This window comes from Nanorana parkeri, unplaced genomic scaffold (assembly GCF_000935625.1).
Source record: "Nanorana parkeri isolate BGI_ZX_2015 unplaced genomic scaffold, ASM93562v1 scaffold13, whole genome shotgun sequence".
In the NCBI taxonomy this organism is placed as follows: domain Eukaryota; kingdom Metazoa; phylum Chordata; class Amphibia; order Anura; family Dicroglossidae; genus Nanorana; species Nanorana parkeri.
The window spans coordinates 1,097,025-1,115,301 of record NW_017306281.1 but is presented as its reverse complement, the minus strand read 5'-3'; the positions used below and the strand labels follow the sequence as shown (position 1 = coordinate 1,115,301).

Sequence of the window (18,277 nt, the reverse complement as noted above, 5' to 3'; positions counted from 1 at the left end):
AAAGCCACAATGTTTGAGACTTTGCAGGAAACTGTATTCAAGTCATCCCTAATGTCTGTTCAATAAAACGTATGCATAGCACTTACCAATCTCTTTCGGGTTGTGCTGATGCGAATAAATAGTAGAAAATAAAGTGTCGCTGAACTCCGCCATAAGCATCTCCATGTCCAGGAGAGGCTCCTCCTCCATTGGCACTGCAGCATCAAGATCATCATCCTGCACACATTTAGAAACGTGATGTTAGAATAAAATATTATCTCCTTAGAATATAAAAAAACTCAAATAGTATTCTAAACCGAAATAATATCACTTAATGCTGTAGCACTTAACATGTGCAATAGGGACTTTTAGTAATAAAAAATCAGCTAGGAAAAACCCCCCACAGCCAACATCACATAGTAAATATGCTCACTGTAATGAGTTTCAAGCTGTTCTAGTATAGGTATGAACAAACACCTCATTGGCCGCTATAGGAAAATATGCACAAGAGCTTTTGGTCACGTCACAACTGCCCCCCCCCTGTACAAGCCAATAGGATTGTGGAAGCAGCTTAGGTGGTCAATGCAGGTGGGAGGAGGTCAAATAAAAGTCACAAGGAGCTCAGAAGTAGCTGTGAAGGAACTACGCAGCATCTAAACCCGATATCAAAATTAATCTGAAGGCACCTGAAACAGCACTCCAAACTTGATAGTTGGCATGCCTTAAAAGTAATGGTTTTGAGAGACATTAAATTGGTGGGTAAAGTTCCTCCTAAAGTAAATCATATAATAGGCATCAATCTAATGAGACTGCTTGGTGAGAGTCCAGGAAAAGACGACTGTTAAGGCAGGTAATGTTGCAATAAATTCCTGGCTCTGTTCTAGCACATAATCACTACATATGTCTCACATTCTGGCCCAACCAGTTTGTTCTCAAGCAGCAATACAGAGCTTTTACTCACTTTAACCAAACTTGAGAGATCCTCATCTCTGTGCTTCTGTAACTGGAAAAAGAAAAATCACAGGTGTTATCACTCCTCATAACAGATGGCTGTCCATTTTCCTCAGCCTGCAAAAGTCCGTGGCATAAAATCAGAGTGATTATGTACAACACAAGCCACAATTTCTTCTCAGTTTGGGCAGTAAAGATAAAGACTAAACAGATTTACAGTATGTTATTTCATGACATAGTTCAATGGTCTTTGAAATCAAGGCCAGCCAAATAATCTGAACAATCAGGGTAGACATTCGAGAAAAAGGTACCGAAAAAGATAACCTGATAAGGGGTATTAACCTTTCCTTACTTCATCTAAAACTATACAAGTTTAGGTCTTGCATGTACTTTAATATTTGCAGCAGTGGGATATAAAGCCATTACTAAAAAGCATTACACTGCATTTGGTTAGATTATTCTCTACTGTCAGTGATGCTGTTTAACCATCTGTCCCTGGCTTCGTAAGGGACAGATGCTGTCCAAAGCATAGAACCCCTGTGAGATTAACTGTGTGACCATTTATTGTTCCATAAGACAAGACAGCCCTTCATCTTAAAACTAGAAGCCATAGACAAGAGACCGTAAACCATCTTTTAAGGCCTCATGCACATGGCCGGAAATGGCTGTACAGAGTACAGACGGTGTATTTTTCTTCCCGGAAGTCACAGGTGTGTGCCAGGAAGCTTCATGCAGGCAGCCTGAACAAATCGATTGGATGGCTGAAGCATCAGCTGTACGAGTATATACACAATTTCCATTCTTTACATGCGTACTGCGACTAAAGCACTGCCCTGAACTCAGACACCTTATGCCCTGGTATTTAAGTATTGGCATTACACATGCATCAAGCAAGCGCGACTCCAAAAAAAGTCAGGCAGCGAACACTAGAACCCTTCAAATAAGGAGTTCTACAGAGCCCTAACCCATAGCAGAGTCAATATTCTTACCCTTTTCTTAAAATATGTTCTCCACTTGTGGTATTCTCTAACTACAATCTCTATCCTCCGTTTCCAGTACCTTCCTTCAGTTGCAATGGCCTAGAGAGAAGAGAGTGAAAAAACAAAGCCACATACAAGCACTAATTAGGTCAAATCATTAAAAGAATATTCAAAGATAAATCGCAAGTGTCATATACAAGGTATGGATTCATCATGGCTATATTCTCATCATGACATTTGTTAATTTAAAAGCAAAGTGGTTAGAAATGTTTAACCTTTTGTAAAAGATTAAAGTTGTGCCTAAAAGCAGACAACAATGAGCTTGCAATTACTCTGATCTTGATAGGACTGTATAACCTTCAAACTTCCTGACTTCTAGCTAAGCCTTGCCACTGAAGGTAAGCCCTGCGACCTATCTATCCTCTTGTATAATGAGAGTGCAGTAATTACCTAATGAGCTGCTCTCACAGGACAGAGGGATAGCAAGTGGATGTGGCTTAGTTCCAGAGTCAAGAAAGTTGGGAATTAGTAAAGTGAATCCAGGAACTGAATAGCAGAGAGAAGAGGCTTTCCTGGTCAATAATCTGTAATAGCAGGTAACTTGTTAACCGTTAGGACTGGGTGACCGAGTTTACGATCAATTTTAAATCAGTCAGGCTGGTTAGTTAGTAGAAACACACAGGACCCTGATCCTTCATACCTCTGGTCTCCTATGTTCATCAAAATCGATTGATCCGTCCAAAGGAGTCACAAAATGGCACACTGGATTTTGTCGTTTCTCAATGTCTGAAAAGCAAAAGATAACATCAAAGAGCTTAATCATCAGACAATGACTTAAAAAAATTGTATCACAAGTACAAAATGAGGAGTTTATAAATGTTAAACTGGTAGCATTCCCCCAAGAACGCTTAAGGCCCCATTCACACTGCGCGATTCGCAAATCGCGCGTTTGTTGCGCGATTTGCATTTTGCGCGATTTGTCACGCGATATCGCGCAAATGTTTGCATTGAGCAAGCTAGAATCGCTGCAAAATCCGCTCCAAAAAGGGTCCTGCTGTAGCGACGCACGACCCGCGACAGCAGGACCCTTTGCCCCATTGCCAAGCATTGGAGAGCGATATCGCGCGGTAAATAGCCGCGATATCGCGGGAATTACTGCGCGATAAATCGCTCTGTGTGAACGGGGCCTAAATCATAAAAAAAAAAAATTTCTGATCTCATTTAATATATTTATTTTAACAAAATTAAGACCTTTTCTAAATATATTTGCACAGCCTTCATATGGTCAATTTTTACAATTTGTACCAAATTTACTTTTTTGGTATGAAGACAGAAGCAGACCACAAACAGGCCATTTTATTTAAATTAAGGTTTCATAAAACCTGCCATTAGAACACATAAAACAAATGAAATCATACTAAACTAAGAGGTGAATAAAATTGTGTGTTGTAAAACAATTCAAAATGAGCAAACTTGTATCCACGTCATGTTGACGAAAAGTAAAATGAATGCCCCTAAATGTATCCTAATACTGCGTCTACTTCGTTTTCCTGTTTTAAAAGCATGTATTTACAAAGAAAGCAAATACATCTGACATTTGCTACAGAACAAGAGCAATTGCCTTTTTCTTTGTGTGGTGTGTAGGGTAATGATCACAAGGCAACGGGGAGACAGATGGTACAAGCTGGATATTTTTACTTTTTTAATGTATGCCTGCACATGAGAGATATGACCCCAATGTGACAGTTTACATGAGCTTCTATCACAGAACCTTACTGTTCTTTGATGGATCAGATAATTGGGTCATCTGATCACTCCCAGGGTATGACCTTCATTGCAGCCAAATGTTGCCCCTCTTCTTAACAGGGACTGCCCTGTGCTACTTTTAAATACTTAAAGCATATTTAGTTCTCAATTGCTTGCAAGCAGGATGTCCCCATGCCCCTTCTGCAATGAAAGCTTCTTACCTTCCTCCTCGCAAGATGTTTTAAAAATCTACACAAAGCTGTGCATGTGCTGCTCAGTGTACATTCTTGGCACGTCTTGAGTTAGTTCAGCATACCATGGGTGTTGCATCATCCTGGCCATACAAGATGGCTGAAGACCCTGAACTGAAGCCAGGGAGAAGAGTTATTGCTGACGAGGGAGCTTGTGGATGTCGCATCACTGGAGCGGAGGTGAATATTGAGGGGTTTAGCTTTTTGTGATCCCATCTAACAGTACCTGTGCATAGAAGCTAATGTAGACTTGACCTTTCCCCCCCATATTATATTAATTGGGGAATGCCATGTAAAACATCCAGAAATTCCATAGCATTAGGAATTTTAAAAAGACATATTGCATGAAAATGAATTTGTAACATTTTGTATACAAGACAAGAGCAGGACAATGTTGCACAAAACTAGTACATACAGAGGAAAGTGGTGCATCCTTAAAAAGGGTGGTCTAACGTCACCAACACTTTATACAATGGGGCGCGATACCAAACTGTATGCTTGAAGGCAGATGTGAAATGGTTTGTAAACATTGTTTGAAGCAGAAATAGGGTCCAGGTTTTGAAGAATTAGAGTTTTAAGCTGCCTGTCTGGAATGATGTCCAATAGGTGTTGGAGCAGATGGAATTAATATCTGTGGAAAAGCTTTGATATAAAAGGTGTTCCTTGATATCCTGAACTGAATCAGCATGTGGCTGTGTGATACGCAGATTAGGACCATCAAAGGGTTCTTGTGGTTGGGACACTGATGGATGAAGATCTGCCGGACTGTCTTATCTCCTGGGACGAGCCAGACCCCCTGCTGGTATTTGATCATCTGCACAAACCTAGCTCACATGCATGAACAATGGTAACCTTTGTGACCTCATCGACAAGACAAGTCTTTCTGGACTCTAGAATCCAGAGTGTGATTCGCTGAGTCCTGCTGAAGAGGAGTGTTCTGGGAGAGAGAGAGAGAGAGAGAGAGAGAGAGAGAGAGAGAGAGAGAGAGAGAGAGAATGATTTTGCTAGCTGAAGTATCCTAACCTCAATTCCTATCCCTACTGCTCCCCCCCTCCAAATCCCATCTCCATTTCCCTTAATTGCAATTAGAATGTATATATATCCCTATTTGTAAATAAACCCAAAACACTTATTTAAGATTCAGTTGTCCATCAGTAATTTAAGGCACCCCAAAGCAGAGCACATTATACAATAGGATTTTGTAGAACCCACATTAAAACCTGTGCAGTTGCTAGGTGTGGATAAATCCAGTTTGTAAAGAGTTTGCTAAAGCATAAAAATGTTTAAAATTAGAAAAGTTTTCTGTTCTGCATCTGTGGCATTGGCATCAACCATCTGAAAAGTGGCTGCATGGAGTTTTCTATTGTAGGGCATAGTTTTATTCATAGGTTTAAACGCTCCCTGCATAATAAAAGGTCTGGATGAAGAGGCGTATCCATAAAAGTTGGCTGAGGTCAACATGTAAATATTAACATGTGGGTCATTCTGGAAGTTATGTTTTGGGACGCCTACACTTCAGGGAGGTATCGGCGAGTAACGGAAAAATAAAAATCGGTACTCGCACTCTATACTGAAAAACTGGCATTGATGCACGCCTAGTTCTAAGCATTCCTCAGAAAGAATTGCAATCAAGATATTGCACATCTGAGTTTGAGTAAGTGAAAAAGATTAAAGCAAGTGAAGTGCAGAGAGAAATTTGGGCCAAATACCAGTTTTAACTCCTTAGTGACCAGTGACGTCCATAGTACGTCACTGGCACCAGGCCCATTTTAACAAACTCCCAGCGTCTTTCTGTTTACAATTGTAAAGTCGACTGTCAGCTTACAATAGAAGCGATCTGGCGACTCTGCTGTCGCCCGATTGCTTCTCCGGGCCGGTAAACGGGCCACCCCACCCCGCCTGACACCCCTGCCGTGTTTCCCGGGCTCCGCTGTCCCTCCTACGGGTACAAGCTTCTCTGATGTCGGGGGGAAGCTGGGGAGGAGATCGTCGAACGTCCGTTCACCAATCCCCCTCCCCGCACTATGGGACCGGGAGCAATGCAGATCACATCAATTCTGGTCCCATAGCTGTTAGTGCTGGGCTCCTGAAGCCCAGCATTAAGCTATTGAAGTGTGACCTGCATTTCAATAGCTTATTTCTAGTGTAAAGGTGATAGTAAGGGTCTTTTAGACCCCAGCATCACCTAAAGAGTACCTGTCACTGCCAATCTATCACATGGGGTGCTTGTAAGCCCCCCTATGTAACAGCAATTAAAGTAAGAAATGAAGTTTTTAAAATGAATATTAAATGAAATAAAAAAAAATGTTTTTAAAGTCCTCCGCCCGCGAGCACACGCGTCTTCGCATTAAACACGCGTCGGGTGCGCCTACATATGAAAGCGACGATCGCGCTACACGTTGGGTATCGCTGCGCACGCCGGAGAGCAATAATTCTAAGCCCAATATTTATGCGTATCTCTAAATTGATGACCCATGGGGGCTTTTAAAGCGTCAGCTATGGACTTTTTGGGGTATTGAATTTTGTTTCACGGACGCACACAATGTTTAACCTGGGCATCAATTTACTCATTGTAACCTCATCTCTTATATTTTATTTTTTTTAAATGGGTATTTAATAGTGTTTTGGGGCATTTAAAGGGCATTTTTCACTAGATTTTGGGGTTTGATAATACATTGCACTAATATCCTGCAACTTAAAACATTTTAAACTGCCACCATTTTATTCTACAGGGTCTTGGCTTTCAGAAAATGATATAATGTGTGGGGGTTTTAAGTAATTTTCAGGCCTAAAATGTGGATTATAACATGGGTACAAAAAACAAAAGGAAAAAAAAAAGGCCTCTGTCACTAAGGTTAAATAAGTGACAAGTTGTGCATAGTTAAGAAAGTGAAAAATCCATATGGCAAATTTAGCTTGTATGAGAGAGAATGGCAGTAGATGGAGGTCAGGATCCAAGAGGTCTTCTAATTTTATGTTTTAACGTAATCTTAAAGTCTTGATTAGTAAGCAAAATTGGGCAGTATGTCCCCAGATCAAGTGGATCCTTCTCCTTTCCAGGAACATTTTCATGCAGACTAGCTTTCCAGTAGGTGGGTAGATCTTGTCTAAGTGTATGGCTGTACAAGGAAGCTAGATGTTTGCCAATCTGTTTTAACAACTTGAAAAACTTGGTTGTCAAGACATCAGGGTGCAGTGTCTTGGCACCAGCAGAGCATGTAATAACCATCACTACCTCCAGCTCTGTGATCTCTACATTCCTCTAAATCCTCCCTCCCAATGGTGTGAAGTGTTTAGCAGTTATTGAGTTGGAGTGATTCTGGTCAGACATGTTACCTCAGTATATTTGATATGCACGTTGTGCTTTATCACAGGCTTCCATATAGGCTTGGAGTAAGCCAGTATTCCTTGCAGAGAAAAATTTTAGCTGTTCCCCAGTTAAGGACAGGGTTATTCCTATGGGAGCCATGGTGGTAACCATACTCCAAAATTTGAGGATTTCTAAAACGTTTCATTGTCTTGTAAAGGCAAGGGAATCTCCAAGTAGGAGTGAAGTGAGCTAAGAGATTTCAATGGATAATATATTGTCCTGTATATATTGTCAATGTAAAAGGAGGGACTGTCTTTGAGCAGATGTGAAAGTCAAAGATCTCACATGATGTTGCCTGTTTTGTGCAGGACTGCAAAGGCATTAAAGTTCTCTCCAACTATGACCTGAAAAGGGTTTGTTGGCATTGTAAATGTTTGGAGCATGAAACCATAAAAAAAAAAAAAAAAAAATGATTTGAATAGAGTCTAATTATATATCGTAGGAGTATTTTCAAGTGACCGAATACTGACCTCTTGCTAGAGGATTGTAGCATTTTGTATTTCAAGTTATAACGGCAATACTTTCAAAGATCATGAAATAGTGAAGGAATACATATATACATTCATGTCTACCCAGAACTGCATCCTACGGTGGCAACACTGTCTCTGCTTGGGGAGAGTTGTCAGCCTAGGACATGAAGTTAAAGTGCACCTATGCCCACACATTAAACGATTTACATTTAATTAACGAGTAGTAAAAGAGGTTTAAAACAAGCCCTGGCTACTCTAGCTGCTTTAAACGCAAAGTTATTTCCTTGTCAAAGATCACAACAAAGTCTAAAGCAAGACTTGGTAACCCTGGAGAGTGGCAATCTACTTGAACATAGAAGAGATTAAAACGATCACCAGGGTGCTTTAAGGAGTTAACCTAGCAAGGCCTCATTAAAAAAACAAAAGGAACTTTTTTAAGAGTTCAGGAGTCGGGTAGTAACTCAACGTTAAGGGGTCAATAGAATGTAATGCAGAGTGCAGGAGTCAGTAGTAAGTAACCAAGAGTTCACAGGTCAAAAGTAACAGAGTTCAGTATGAAGCACAAATTCACCCTCCCCATGTAAGAATTCACTCCCCAGACCAGATACTGTGGTGCCTGGTAGAGTGTAGAAAAATCCTCCTAGGTCCTCCTCTCAGCTGCGTCATGACATGTTAGAGCTGAGGAGGAGCCTAGGACTTCCCTTGGCTGTTTCACATTGCTGCTCTATTTTGAGAGGCAGTCGGCAGGACAAAGGCATCACAACATGACCCCATTCTAGAGTCAGATTTCAGTCAGTTTCTAACAGCTTACAAAACACCTGCGGATTGTTTACAATAAAAAAAGATTAGCAGCCGGCCAGGATTTTCTCAAAGAGAAAAAATAAGCCAAGTCAAGGTTTTGTAAACTTTGATATTTTTCCCACCATGCTGACATATAGAATAATAAGAACTTAATTAAAAAGTGCTTTGACTGCTGATATTATTTAAATATTTATTTTAAAGTGCTTTTACTGCTGATATAATTTAAAAATATTTTAGTGTGCATGATCAGGACACAGGTTCACTTTAAAGAACTGACAATATCACCTGTTAGGAAGATGACATGATGAAGAAGAAAAAAAACTGAAAACTACAGTGCAGTAAGAAGTGGAGGGTACGCTAGTATTTCACGATTTCTTCATTTTAAGGTTTGTATTCAGTAAGGCATGAACAAAAGGCAAGACACTATGCAACCTTACACAAATATTCACATGTTTGTCCTTTGGGCACAACACAGCTTTTAAAATGTAATTAGACCACAATGCAAAAGATCAAAAAGACCATCTCTTACCACACCCAGCTGACATACATTGGGCATCTTTTGAGGGCTAGCCAAAATTATTTTTGTTTTGGATAGGGTGAAGAACGATTTCCACTTTTGTGTGGTTTTTTAATGTGGTCTGTGGCCCTTTTGGGGACTTCATGCCCAAATAACCGTAAGTAGAAGGAACAGGAAGTGTTGGGAAACATATCCAATGGAGACACAGGCAGAAACGCAAACACTTTTTCAGCACAGTTTAGAATCTGGTAGTTTTATTGCTGTCCTGGGTGAGCCACGTTTCTGTCACTTCTTGTCTTTAGGACATATGGGTGCCACAGACACACAGTCGTACGGTAGACTGCTTAATAGAGTAACAGACTAGAATAGAGGTTCTAATCCTTCCCCCCACTCTATTTGAAATTTAAAAAAAGTTGCTGGAATTTAACACCTTCACTAGAAAAACTTCTTTAAAACACTTAATTCCTTATTCACTCAGCAGTTCATATCATTTGTAAATCCATCCATTGTTTTAGAAATGACTAATTCCTTCTTAAAATAAACTGCCAAGCCCTCAGCGATGTTGTGCAACTTCAGTTTCAGAAAGTAAAGAATGGCCAGAGAAACAGAACATATTTCAAGATCTCAGAGATTCCCTATGCTGGAAGGCAAGCTGCACTTACACTGCATGTACCACGCTCGCCATATTGCATTGTTTAGACGGATTTTGTCTCTCCACTGCAGCTTCAGGCCCTTGAAGTTCTTCCATTTCGGAGAAACAAGCTTGCCACTGAAAAACAAAATGAAAGAATGTTTACTTAAAAAGCACCAGATTGAAAGGAAATACTTTCAAAATTAAGAAGCTGCTGTAATCATGAATTAAAAGCAATACAAAGGATTACAGTATGCAATGTCTGGATCAAACATACTGCTGCATGGGAAGTAGAAACTTCAAGCTCTTCGATTTGTAATTAGCAGTGTCGAAACCAAAAGTGTGCTAAACCAGGAATACTTCTAACTCTAAATCCAGTTAGCATTCAAGGCTTGAGCATGGACCTTGCTTCTATTGTGTACCTTAAAGTCATATTGAATATTTTTAAGCTATATCAAATGCTGATTAAATCAGTTACAATGGACGCTGCTCACTGATGTTTAAAAGTTTTAGTGTCTTGCAGAATCAGCTGATCCCCTGAGCACTGGTCCTGATGTCCTGTTTTAGGGTTGCTCCTTTCCCTTGCAGGGTGCTATGGAGCCACCATTGTGTTTCTTCACAAAACACACAGGCACAGCAAGGCAAGACACTCCCCTCACCGAAATAGTAGATGGATGGCTGTTGGAGACTGCTCTGCCACTTGTAATCTTGTACTGGACAGGAAGTTCAGGGAAGCCGAGAGAGTTGGAGTCAGCTGTTTGGAAACTATGACTAAGTGTTTGGGCAAAAATGTAAAGAAATAGTTTGCTGTGCAATGTATATTTGTTTGATCTGGATTCCTTGAAAAAACGTTTGAGAGTTCATTACCGCTCGCATATTTAGATAAACTGCAATCAAAAATGTACCTGTGGTGCATCTGTGGCTACCATGATCACATAATAGGACACAGCTGCCAAGAGCATTAGTCAAAGCCATAACTAAGGGCCTTGGTGGCTGAAACGCATAAGCGACTTTGCCATGCGAGTCGTTGTATGGAACTTCAATAAAAGGTTGGAACTTGCAACTGCGTGTCAGACTGAAAGCGTGATACAGTAAAACCTTACTCTTCTGCAGTATAAAATCTTATTTCTAACAGTGGAAGCCCAATGACAGAAGGAGAAAGAAATGTGTGACTAATAGCACAGCAAAAACTACAATAAAATAGATAAAAGCCCCAATCACATTATGGGAGCTGAATTTTCTAACTGCTGAATGAAAAGTGAGCATTTTAATGGCACATGTCCCAAACAAGTTGATATAATCTAAAATCCTGATGGTGATAATTTTCATCAGACAGGGGAGGGCGAACCACAAAACGTAGGATGTTCATATCAAGGCCATACGTTTTGGAAAATATGAGGATCAGCAGCTCTGACCTTGGCGGTGATCCGTGTCACAATTTCTTAGAACCAAAAGCACAGACATACAATCACTGGTGCCAAACTGCTAGATAACAGACATTGTTCACAATAGAATCATGTTACAGCAACGCTGAAAAAAAAGGAGAATCCCCAAATAAACTACACATGACAAATGAAACGTGGGAATGCTACTAGGCAGGCTGGCTGGATAAAGAAGAATTGTTACCAATGCTATATAACCAACAGAAATTATAGTTTTGTAGGTGTAGCCATCTCACAAACTGACCAAAATGTGTCAGACTTCTCAGGGTTGCAGAGTATGTTCATAATAAGTATAGAGTATAAATGTGGATTTGATGCTAAATTAGAATGCAGTATGCAGGGGCGTAACTAGAAATCACAGGGCCCCATAGCAAAATTTTGTATGGGGCCCCCGTGATTTCTAGTTATAGACTCTTTATGGTGGGCTCTGTAGGGTCACCCTCAGGTTGGCTGGTCACACTCCTTATCTGTCCGCCTCCTCTTCGTCCACGGTCGCTGATGGGCCCCGCCTCCTCAGTCGCCGGACCCGCCTCCTCCCCTGCTGCCGACCACGGGCCCCACTGATCCCATAGTGACCCAGGCGGCCCGCACGGCATCTGGCCAGGCCCCACTGTGCCTCGAGCCCCATAGCGGCCGCCTGGGTTGCTATAGTGATTGTTACGCCACTGGCAGTATGATATACATACACCAGGTATTAACAATACGTAATCAAACACACATAACGTGAACAGTGAAAATCAACAGGTTATGTGCACTTAACCGCATACATCCTTTGTCAGGATAAATCCATTGTGGAACTTTTCCCCAGAGTAACAACGCAGCACAAAAAGGAGAAAAAATGTCCGTCATTGGTGACATGCACCACCACTTTAACAAAATTAATAATCCAATTTTGGTGTGTCATTTTAGATAAAAGTTTAGTTATATTATATTGGCTTGGAGTTTTTAAATTCAGATTTTAAATCCATGAAACTAATAAAAATGTCTAATATAATATAATACATACAATTATAAAAAAAAGTTTGAGATTTCAGCCAATTGGCCCTTTTAAATAAGACAGTTTGCACTTTACATTCCCTGGCCCTCAAAAATGTCCACGGCACGCAGTAAAAAGTTTACATTTGAGGTAGTTTGTAACAAAATGTTTGTTTTTCTGGCACCGCAACACAAAAAAAACATTTTTCACAACAGTATGTAGCAAAGTTACATCATGGTGTTTTGCTAGGACATGCAATGTTATGAAAACATAACAAATCATCGTTCCATTATACAATAAAACAAGTGCCTAAGTTATGCGGTTACCTCCCAATTATCAATACTGTTTTTAACTCCTGGTAGTCTTATCCTAATGGCAAAGAAGATACTGCAACTTTACAATGCAGGCATCTAGGTGGTAGAGGTGTGCATATCTTTCCACCCTTCTCCAGTGTCTTAAAGTAACATTCCACTTTTGAAGCCAAATTTGGATAACACCAACTTATCTGTTGCAGCTTACCTTTTTTAAATGCTCTTTTTTGGAAACTGTAGCACTGAAAAATCCTCCTCACTATATGAGGGGCTGGGGGAGTTTTGTTTGCCATTATTAAACCTTTTTGTGGTGTGCTGGCAGCATTCTTCCTTAGATACTAAATGAGCAGGACTGTCTGTCCTACCAAAGAGTTTAAGACCCTCAGTCTGTCCACTTATTTGCACGCTGTCATCTATTCAAACCAAACCGCTAGAAAAGGTATATATTTTTTTTCTAAAGACATGCTGGAATAAAGTAGGGTTTTCGCTAAAGTGAAAATACACTTTAAATCCTGGGGTGCGATAACATGCAACTCTGTACAGTTAGCAATAGGACAGAGGGCTGGCCCACCTCATGCACACCATCAGAAATGCGATCTTGCACACTCGGGAGTCTGCATCACTGCTGTATAGTGCCTTTTTACTGCCATGACAGGCTTTATCATAAAAAAAACATCTTTACTGTAGAAACTAGGGCAGACACATTACATAGCAATGCAGGTAAAGAGGGTGGAGTGTGGAATCAATGGCTGAAGAAAAACAAAGAAGAAAGCACTTCAGAAATGCAGATCAACAGTTCTGAGAGCTACATTGCGATAGAAAAAAAAACCAAAAACACAATGAAGATGATGAAACATACTAAAAATCATAATGTACCCTTAGACATGAACCTAAGAAATGGGTTCAAGACACTGAGCATCTTGAACTGGCTCGTGAGTCTAGACCAATGCGGAGGAGCCTCTCGCCTAGAAAAGTGGAAGGCATGCAGGGACCCCCTACACAGGGGGTCGTGACCCACTTTTGGGTCACGACCCACCCGTTGAGAACCAAGGGGCTGGAGGATAGTCTTTAGATACAGGCTAGAAGCATCCAGGAACAATCATCTATCCCAAAACGCAGGTAACTGTACCATGTACGATCACATTTATTTACTTATTATTGGTATTGATATAGGCCGACAATTTACGCAGCGCTTTACATAGTTGCACCTTGAGGACAGCCACTGACACATGAAGCAGTTGTCACCATGTCCCTCGAACAGGCACAGAGGCTGGATCTGAACAGGGACACCTGGGATACCTGCTGCATGAATCCGCAGGCTCTGGCTGCACAAATCCCCAGCCAAGGCATTAAGCCCCTTGTGAATGTAGCTTTAGAGTTAGGTTCATATTGTGGGTTAAGTTAATGAAAAATTATGTTTAGGGGACATGAAGTTGATGGTAAGTGATAACTTTTTATAGGACGTTCCACATCTAAAATATGTATGATACAGTCACAGTAAAAATTTGTGCGCGCAAAACAGCCCACAAAAAAACACCCTGCTACAATCCTGAGCCTAATTTTTAAAAGACAAAAACGTATCACATGCAGTCAGTATTAAAATGTGAATGTGCAAGTAGTGCAAAAAGCAATGAATGTAGAGCCACAATACATTGCATTATATTTAGTGAGGATAAAGAAGTTACTATAAATATATACACACAGCCTTCACTTCAGACTCTTAAATTAATGCAGCTCTGTAATCATAAAATACAATCAGTGAAGGTATTTGACAGAGATGAGCTCATCACTGAGCTGCTTCTTCTTTCACTGTCCAGTCACAGGCTGGGTCCCGGATGACCTGGGCTCAGAAGTGTGGATTCAATGATGCTGCCCATCAGACCGAGAACATTCAGCAGCAGTACTCAGGGAGAAATGTATACATTTTAGATGAGCAAAATGTGCTTTTTAATCTTTTAAATGGGCTACTCCATCTTATTTTTAGCTACACTTTAGCTTTAACCCTAAGTGTCACTCTTATCTTAAATGCCAAGGTTTGTTTAAACAAAGTTAAACCCAAATAAACTGGTGCTTAATCAGGAAGCATACAACAGTTTAACCTTTATCCAAGTTGGAGAGACTTCCAGTGAGCACACACTCCTCCTCTACCATGCTCTCAGCACGCATCATTCAGCAGATCACTGCATTTCTACTGAGTAATGCTGGGCATGAACTGCTTTTTTTTTTTTTTTACTAGCAACGTGACTGGCTTGAACACAACTATGACATTTTAGAACAGATGGAAACAGATTGCTCTTTTTCACACAATCAAGGAATGATCGTTTGTGCAAATGAAAAACAATGTTATGTCATCAAAGACTGCCTTTGACAGCCATCATCATCAGGCATCAATGGTCTTTTTCTCTATGATGAAGTCTTCTGCATGACACATGTCAGAGCAGGCCCATTTGCAGACAGACAGCTGTGTTTTGCAACGGCCCTTGGACAAGATTGCAGGGTTTCATAACTACAACATGCACACTTTCATTAACGTCTGAGTTCGTCTGCTCTGAAATTGTTAGGGAGATATCTTATCTCTAGGGAAGACAGATGAATGACGTGCCCCTGCAATGTCAGCCAAATGAAAATATAAACTAAATCAATATGCATTATGCTTTGATCTAAAAAAGAACAGCCGACATGCTCGTTTATGTCTTGTTCTACAAAGAGTAACTGCTCATATGTGTGTTAGTCCAGGGGGGTGGACAAATAATATAGAATTCAGGAGTCAGTCTGTCCAGTCCATGAGCCACAAGGATTTTTTTAAAGCGTCAGTTTACATTGACAAACAGGGAAAACCTCAAAAAGTTAGACGCCAGCTGTCATTTTTAAGGCAAACTGGCTACCTGGTCCTGGGATTCGTCTGAGTTAGTGCACACAGAAAATATAATTTACAGTCAAGGAAAATACCCCATAACAAAAAAAATTCCCATTGGCTAAGGACTAATGCCAAAGCACAAAAATTTATGTTTATTTGTATTATTTTTGAGTGAAATGTCTAGTGAAATGATACAATTAAATCTACAAGGAAATATACTAAAGGGTGTGGTGTTTGGTGTGTTTTAAAGCAGTGGTTCTCAACCGGTGTAACCCCAGGACCCACAATTGTCCTTGGTCTATAAGTTGCGACCCAAGTCTGCACTGCAATGGAACACATAGGAATAGGGTACCGCGCAGTAGGTGCGATTGCGTAGTACAGTGAATTAATCGCCCGGTGCTATGTGATTAACGCACTGTACTAGTGTGAAACTCAAAACCACTGACATACATACACAACCAGACACACTCACTCCACACTTTAAAAAAAAAAAAAATGTAAGATCCACCCAGTCTCCCTACCTTACAAGAACTGGAGTGGAAACTCAGCAAGGTGTACAATGTGGACTGCTGTGCTGTGACGGAGCTCCATCCATAAGTGCATTGCCTGTACAGATCCCTTGTGTGCCCTGTGTAGGTGCCGGGAGCAAGAATCAAGAATGTGATGTCACTCCGGTCCAGGCACCTCTACAGGGCACGTGAGGGAGCTGGAAGTAATGCACGTATGGATGGAGCTTCCTTGCGGCCATAGCCCCATCCCACCCCTCCTTAAGCTGACACTCAGCGCCAGGCAGCATTGTGTGAATGGCTGCTTGGTGCGAGAACTGACAGTGCTGTGCTAGGGGGAGGCAGAGGAGCCTCTCACCTAAAAAAGCGGTGACCCACTGAACACAGGGTGGCGTCCCACTTTTGGGTCATGACCCACCAGTTGAGAACCAAGGTTTTAAAAAGGGCAAAACAAACATTGTCTAAATACAAGAGGCATGTACATTGTTAGTGGAGTCTTGGTGCCATCTGTGTATTTCCTCCACGTGTGCTGTAATCCAGCATTAGCAACTCATGCACTTTGCCACGGTGTAGGACCTTTCTGTAATAAAGACCAGTCACTGCTGCTTTCTCTCCTGGTGTAGGGTGACTGGTCTGCCCCCCCTGTAATTTTATGCAGGCAATCTGTAGTAGGTGGGCCTGTTGGGTCCCTCACACAGCTCTACTCTATTCATAGGCTGTGTGCAGGCCAGTAATGTCACGGTTACCTTTACAAGTTAACATCTGGGTTTTCAAAGGGCATTTGGGGCACACTAATCAAATTTATAACCTTTGTGGCTATTGATAGATATATCCAAATGAAAGTTTTTGTACATGGAGTTCCACTTTTAACCCTAACAAAAAAGGGCAATATGCTTTTAACTAGTAAGAGTGCAGCCATTGAATCCAGAACAGGTGTGATCACCCAGGAAAGTTCCTCTATAAAGCATTAATCGGCATGCTGCAAGGAGAGCAGTGACTGTCTAATTTTAGGCCTGAACACTGGCTGGATCATCTTCCAAGCTTACTATGCAGCCAGCTCTCCCCATGGATCATGTTTTTCAAACCTCCTGTTCAATTCCAAAAATATCCAGGGTGTGTAATTCCCAAATACAAAGGCCTTGAATGAGCTTCAGTGGGACATGTACACAGTGCTGAACGTCATGAATAAAACAGGTATCAGAACTGAACACATCTGTAGCTTCCTTCCTTCGCTATAGATAAGACGACTCCATTCTGATAGGTCAGTAGCAGTAAATCCTAAATAGTGTCAATCATTTCAGGAGGTAGTGCTGGAGGTGGGAGCACTACCTCGTACGTACATACATACAATGTGTGTCTTTTCCGATTAATCGAACTTAATAATCGGTAACCGTCCCATCATTTTAACAACTGTAGAGAACTCAAGATTAGTCTTTGCATACATTTTTATGCCTCTGCTCTACAATAAAAAAGGCAAAATCCCAAATCTGTTGCAGTTTTTTTAATCTTTATGTATACTTTAACTTGGCAACCTTTCAATCTATAAGATCTTCTGAAGCTTATGGACCAACCTTGTGGAAATGATACTTCTCCGAAATGGTGTCAAACTTATACTAGCTGCCTTGGCGCAGAACACACATTTGAGACTGCACAGCTTTGTACATACTGATACCACTAACTACTACTGGGGTAGCTTACTGTTGAAAGTGTGTTAGCTATTGGAACTTAAATGTTGTATTTAAAACAGGACTGAATGCAGTGGGGACTAGTTACGCAATTGTTCATAAGTATTCTACGAGCACACTTGTAAATCTGCAATCCAGCTGAAGTCCCATGTGAAGTGTAGAAGAATAAAATTCTATTGTCATGCAATAAGAGAAGGCTGTAAAAGGCATATACTGAAAAATGACTGACTGCTGTCCTTGGTTATAGGAACACAGGTTTACAGATTAAACTTTTAAAGAATGAGACACTACAAGGCCAGAATGTGCATACCGAAGGAGATTACAAGTAGCAAACGAAAGATAAGTGTTCTTAAAACATGTAATAACCTTGGACTTTGAAGACCAATCTACAGGGGGAACTCCTGAAAGTAGATGCTTATGGGAAAGTGGACTATCCTGAAGTTTGATAAAGTGGAACTTCCTTTTATAAAACTTCTCACATTTCCCTGAAAGTCTTAGCCGATTTCTCTACAGTTCACATTAGTATACATTACTAATGTGTCATGTAGTACAGCAAGCAGTGGGATGTTAGGCATTCTATGCTGTGATGCAGAAAGTTCGTCTGGAGCTCTTCAAGACCACCTCTTCAAGGACTCCTCTATCTGCCCATCCATCTAACTGCCCTCCATCCATCGACAGGCAAGCTGAAATTGTTACTCCAGTATGGTCACCCACTAACTACAAAAATACCTGCAATCCCTGACAAATTAGGGATGAAAAACAAAAACACAATATTTTCTAGCGAATTTCTCTCATGTGTTCATA

At 40.8% G+C, this 18,277-nt stretch overlaps 1 protein-coding gene across 1 annotated transcript in view; it reads right to left on the bottom strand.

Moving 5' to 3' along the window:
- The window catches only part of MLXIP (MLX interacting protein), a 76,175-nt gene that overhangs the window by 21,670 nt on the left and 36,228 nt on the right, over window positions 1-18,277 (bottom strand). Inside the window, 5 exon segments of the mRNA XM_018556982.1 lie at window positions 87-216; window positions 941-982; window positions 1,920-2,009; window positions 2,611-2,696; window positions 9,728-9,834. Coding sequence (XP_018412484.1) covers window positions 87-216; window positions 941-982; window positions 1,920-2,009; window positions 2,611-2,696; window positions 9,728-9,834 — 455 coding nt within the window.